The sequence below is a fragment of the Semicossyphus pulcher genome, unplaced genomic scaffold, assembly GCF_022749685.1.
Source record: "Semicossyphus pulcher isolate SPU_LCO1_2020_fin unplaced genomic scaffold, fSemPul1.0.p SCAF_9, whole genome shotgun sequence".
NCBI classification, from domain to species: Eukaryota; Metazoa; Chordata; class Actinopteri; order Labriformes; family Labridae; genus Semicossyphus; species Semicossyphus pulcher.
In genome coordinates, this window is record NW_027211770.1 from 24,490,154 (window position 1) to 24,496,153 (window position 6,000).

General features: G+C 41.3%; 1 protein-coding gene across 1 annotated transcript; it reads left to right on the forward strand.

The window, feature by feature from the left end:
* The first annotated feature begins 1,524 nt into the window (after positions 1-1,524).
* pnrc2 (proline-rich nuclear receptor coactivator 2) lies at positions 1,525-5,513 on the forward strand. Its single transcript, XM_069656798.1, has 3 exons — positions 1,525-1,696; positions 2,210-2,428; positions 2,650-5,513. The coding sequence occupies exon 3, from the start codon at positions 2,673-2,675 to the stop codon at positions 3,141-3,143; it is 471 nt and encodes a 156-aa protein (XP_069512899.1). The 5' UTR covers positions 1,525-1,696; positions 2,210-2,428; positions 2,650-2,672; the 3' UTR covers positions 3,144-5,513.
* Positions 5,514-6,000: the final 487 nt, after the last annotated feature.

Genomic DNA, 6,000 nt, shown 5'->3' on the forward strand with positions numbered 1-6,000 from the left:
CAGACTACGTTGCGCAACTCATTTAAAGTTCAGAAACTTTAAAGTTTAAACGAGCAAGAGGGTGAAATAAAGTTGACCGTGGACTTAGATATATCACGCTAGTTGTTAGGTAGTCTTTAGACTTGGACCTGCAGACTCGCATAAAAACAAGATGAGGAAAGTTAAGTATCAACCACAGCAAATGTCCATATAAAGACATGGAGTAAAGTTAGAAGTGCATTTTCAAAAGGAAAAGTGAATGCTGAAAACAAAGTACAAATACAAAACACGATACATGAAGGCTGAAGGCTTAATAGCTAAAAATAGAAGAGAATGTTACTCCAATTAAATAACATGGGCAACACTAACTAAGGTCAAATGACACAAAGGCTGTTAAGCTTCACAGTGATTTGAAACCAGATCCAACCACACATAGGCCTAAAAGGAGTTGGTTTCAACATCAAACATGCTCAGAATAGCCTCAACTTAACCCAACAGGCCTGCAGTAGGTAATTTCCTTACCTACTATATCCTACCTATCATCTATTAGAAACCAACCACACATCTGCTCTTTAAAACACTGGAGTCCATTGTAAACCATTTGGCTTCAGGTTAATTCAACCAAACATCGGGGGCAGGAAAGTTCCCACTTAATGACCCCCAATGGCTTGTCCAAATGTTGCCAAAGATTTATGACAGTGTGACGTTTATTGTAGGCCACTTATTTGCATGGCAGCGTTTTAACTTTGACTTGGGCCTTTGAATCAAAGCTTTCACTGCATTATGTCACAAAGGGCTGTAACTGTACACTGTGGTTATTACATAAACAGTATCAACATTTAAAAATGGATTGGACAGCTAATCTCTAACTTGTTCTTTTAAGTATTATTCTTACTACATCAAGTGGACAATGTAAAGAACGGTTAATAACCTTTTAGATTTTGTTTGTTTTATTTTGTTAGAAGAAGAGGACAGATGAGGGTGGGGGGATGGGCAGATCACAGACAAGAGCGGCTGTGTATCATAACAGCCTGTTGCAGCTGTTTTAACCCAACACAACAGGTTTAACTCACAATCAATACATTTCCCTGTTTCAAAAAAGCATTTAGTATACCAATAAACCGACTGCGGACGTGTTTACCTTATTTGAACGAAGGGTCTACATTACGTAACATTAAAGTGCATATTTTGAAACTAAAAACCACCCTATGATGGATTGTGTAACCGTGGACTTATTTTATATGTAATGTAGCTTGAAAGCAGAATGTTTTTTTGTGTTTAAAGCATAGACTGTATGGTTTAAAGGCGTTTGTTTTCGGTGTTTTTCCCACTTCCTTCTCAGGAAATACCCGAGCTCCAACAAAGGAAAGGGGAGGATGGTCAGCGATTGACGTCACCAGTCTGGCAACAGGCGTGAATGCGTCTGGCTTTCTCTTTGCTGATTGGTCGGTACAGTGTGTTCTCGGTACGTGATTGGTCAGATCGCGGTTAGCCCGAGCTACATAGCCCTGCTGTAGATTCCATTTTGTTGCAATTCAGACGGAGTCAGGAGAGAGAGAGGTGACCTCCTACGGTCACTTTTACACCACATAAGCTTCGAAGGTGACGGATTTGTTGGAAATATAGCTTTGCTGTACTTCTTGCACAGTCTGCCAAGGGATTTTAAAGGCATATTTTCTGTGGAGAAGGGTTTCATCGACCGAGCCTGAAGAAGTCGGTAAGAGAAACAGTTTTGTTCTCGTCGCCATATTGAGTCCAGTTTCTTTGTTTTGGTTTGGTGCCAAAGCACTGTGACTGAGATTGCAAATGCGTTATTTACTTAACCAATAGTAAGGGCTAAAAGGAAAGAATCTACCTACACCGAGATTTTAATATAAATTTGTCTGTGAAAAATGGCATTCTACAGGACAAAGCAACTGCCAGAGTTGTCCAAACAAAAGTACGACAACATGCCGCAGTTTTTGCTCATGTAACTTTCTTATGTCTTGAAAATCGCCTGCAATTTTTATTTATATTGCAACATTGTTATGTAAATAAAAAATGTGTGAAAATTAGCGGCCACCGTACAGACGTTTATCGATTGTCTCGGGGTAGATGTGGTGACGCACTCAGAAATGCACATCCCCCTCCTGGAGGACAACAACAATGCCTCGACGGAAAACGTCGCTAATGTTGAAAATTAAGCCTATTTAGCGACTAATGGAATAATGGAAATGTCTTTCCCCAATAGGTCGTCGACTTCTTGGAGCACCGTGTGCCGAGGTGAATTGATGTTCAGCTCGGTTCCACGAGAAAACAACGCTCATTGGCACATGCAAACCTTCGACCTTGCTGGACACCAAAGTGCAGCGAGAAGTAGATTGAGAGCTACTTCGAGGACCTGGGGCCCGATCGGAGGTGAAAGATTGAAGAGAGATCTCTGCGTAGTCAACTTTCTCACAACAAAGAGGTGAGCTGAGGCTGTTTTGCTCTCGGTTGTGGGTGGGGGGAGGGGCGCTGCTGGCCCGGGTGTCTGGTGTTTCTGCACGTAACACTCGGTGCTTGTTTTTATGGCGCAAGTGTGTACGTGCGGGACAGATTAGGCTTTGTCAAGTTCACCCCGTTAGTAAATACAATGCTTTCACTTCGTTTTTAATGTACTGAAGCAATAAATATATTTTCATTGTGTAGGTGACACGTAGTGCTGAAGCAATATGGGAGGTGGAGAGAGGTACAACATTCCAGTTTCCCACCCTGAGCGCCCTCTGCCCAAGAAGAACCATCAGCTTGGCCGGGCAAAGCAGAGAAGCCGTGACCAGAACGGAGCAGCAGCATCTGCAGGAGGGGTAGGGGGCTTGCACCATCATGGCCACCGCCGGAGTGACAAAGGCGCAGCCTACCACAGGTCTCCAGAGGCGCGGCAGGCCGTGTCTGCAGAGAAGAATGCTACTGTCCGTTTTGCCACCAACTATGATCAGAACTGGGAGGGTGCAGTTTCTCACCTCAACACTCTCCTGGCCACCCAGGGGAGTCCGAGCTACGCAGGGCCTAAGTTCAGTGAGCCACCCTCGCCTAGTGTGTTGCCCAAACCCCCCAGTCACTGGGTGTCCTTCCCAATGGGTTCCTGCGATAACAGGGAGATGATGACTTTCCAGCTCAAGAGTCTCCTCAAAGTGCAGGCCTGAGAGGGATACCCTCACTCGATTTAAAAAGCCAATCAATGAACTGGGACTCTGTTGAGGGCACCCACCCACCAGGAACACCTCAGTGTTGTAATACTTTTAGCTGTTTTTAGATTAACCTCTTTGTGTGTTATGAGTGCATTTTCAGCAATGCTGTGAATGTTTATTCAGCACCCATTTTTAAAGAATATTTCAAGATATTACAGCCATTGAGCCTTGCTGGTTGGTGATGCTTTTAGTGGAGTCTGTTTCTGTGACTAATGAAAAACTGGATATCCTTTGTACTTCTGTTTTGTTTTGTTCTTTTTAAGTTGGCTGTTCAAGCAGATTGAGTGTACTTTTTCCCAAACAAGGGTTATAGTATAGATCAGGTTAATTCCCAACACTTTTACAGTCCATTTCTGTGGACAGACATGTCTTTTCATTTAAATACGTTTTTTGATGATTCTTTAGAGACATCTCTAAAGCTTCGGGTGCTAAAGCAAAATCACATTTGTAGCATTTTTGACTAGGGCCCACCTTTTTATTTTTCTTATATTGCATTCCTTGTTTGGGATTTAAAAAGACACTCAGCTGCAGTTCTGCAGGGAAAAAGCTATCTTACTAGAGATAATAAGCTGTAGTGAGTAAGTATAGGTCAAAAGTATAACCTCAAACTGAAGGGTAATAAGAGACCATGGCACACAGGCCTTTGACTGTCAACTCCTGTACCTTTTTATTGCGCTGTGCGCACATGCACTATAGGAGTTGAACTCGTCTGAGGTCCAAAACACTCTATCATAGCATTATTTTGTACAAAACCTTTTTTGTTGTGGTTGAAAGATGTATGAAGAGCTGTGTGTAACCAAAGCAATGTTTTTGCTGTATTTTTTTCTTTTTCTTTTTTTTCTTGGACATCCTCTGTGTGGCTGGCATTGATGCCGTTGCCACTCTAACCTTGCCAGCCCGAGTTGTGAATGGGATCGAGACCCCTGCGTCACTTCTAATCTTCATCTGTTCCAATCAGAACTGTTTGTTGCTCCTCAGTCTCAGCCTATTTAAGACAGTGCTGCAGCTCCAACGTGCGGAAGAGGGCCAGGCTTACGTGTGGGACTGTTGAGTTTCACTTCCTTGTTAAGTCACATGACATGGTCCTGTTGGCTGCAGGCATTTGTAACAAGCTAAGGCAGAGCTGAGGAGGGTTTCTGAACTGAAGTGGCCCTGGGATCTCGACACGGGGCAGAAGTCCGGCGATTATGTTTACAAAGGTCTCAGTAGTTGACCATCCTATTATCAACAGACCCTCTTTGCCTCTGCCCCTCGTTAACACTCTTGCACTGCAATCAGACTAGTTTTTAATACGTTACAGACCAGGATGCTATTGTAATGATGGAGGCGTGACCGACTATCTCCCTATGGATTCTCTATTTTTGTGATTCAATCCTATATTGAGGCTCTTTTTTACTTTCCCTTCGCAGAATTGGAGCTGCTAATGGCCAGCCTAACGATGACAAAACAAAGTATGAAAGCTTGTTAGTGTGTTCAAGAGCCATGTAAATATGAAATGTATAAAGTACTTGTAGCATATGTACATTTGCAGGCCGAGTTTGAGGCCTGTCTGACAAAAGTATTTTTAGTAATAACACTGAATGTATAAGACATGCTAAGGACATGTCTTGACTTCAATGTCTTGACTTCAATACTGAAGAATATTTTTGTTAAAAAAACGATAATGCCTATAGCATTTGTCAGTACCCCTGCACTGTTATCTTTCCAGAGATCTTGCACATGTTTTTTATTGTTTTGTATAACACAGTGTAGGGTGTAAGATGCTAAAAGCAAATTAAGTAAACGACAAAATATCAATTGGATCCCAGAGGAGACTTGCTCATGTATGGATTTGAGTTTAAAATGTGCTTACAGTGTGTAAGCGTGATGCTTTTAATCTTGAGTTGACCTGTTTGTGCCTAAGTTTAACCCCATGCCGAAACTGACTCGTTTCATTCGGTGGCCATGCCACAAAATGACCAAATGTTTTCACCTGAACCACCTTCAGTTCTCCGCTGTTCTTCCGCCAGCTGACAACTGAACCTGGTCCCATGCTGTAAAAGATCTATCTTCTATTGGTTGTTCATGTTAACATTTTTCTTTCTTGCCCTGATTGAGTCATGCATGGCAGTCTCCTTTTATTCTAAATTATGAAACCTGTAATGAATTGGCTGTTAATTTGTCCCCTCATGAAATGTCACTGAAGATGAAATGAAAATGCCCTGTTAAAAATTGGTATGAATTAGTGTTTAAAAAAACAAATGTGAAAGAACACACTCTATGAAGTGAATTTGAAGACAAAATTTTACAAAAAAAATGAAATAAATCCCTTCCCCTTCCCCCCTACTTCTGTCTCTGCCTCAGTGTTTTTAAAGTGGTTCCAACACATACATTTTACTTAGTGTAGTGTACATGTCAGCATCAAGGTAAGAACGTATGTTTATTTTAGCAAGTACAAACTTGATGTACTTCTGCTTTTACTTTAGTGTTTTCATTCTCATACTATTTTCTACATCTCCACTGCAGTCTAGCAAAATTGTCACAATTAGTCGATAGTTTATTTACAAGTTGCATTGTAGGCTTACAATAGATTTTCCCATACAAAATACACAAAGACCATAAACATCTTCAAGTTGTTTATTTATCTACTCTACTGTATTGTAAGTACAATAGCTATGATAGGTGCATCTATTTTGACAGTCATTTAGCAAAATGTCACAGTCCCAGCTTCACAATTTTTTTTACTTAAATGCAGGTAACAAACTTAGCTAACCAACAATAAAATAAAATAATAAAAATAAATGCACATTCATCAAATACCAAACGCACTGAA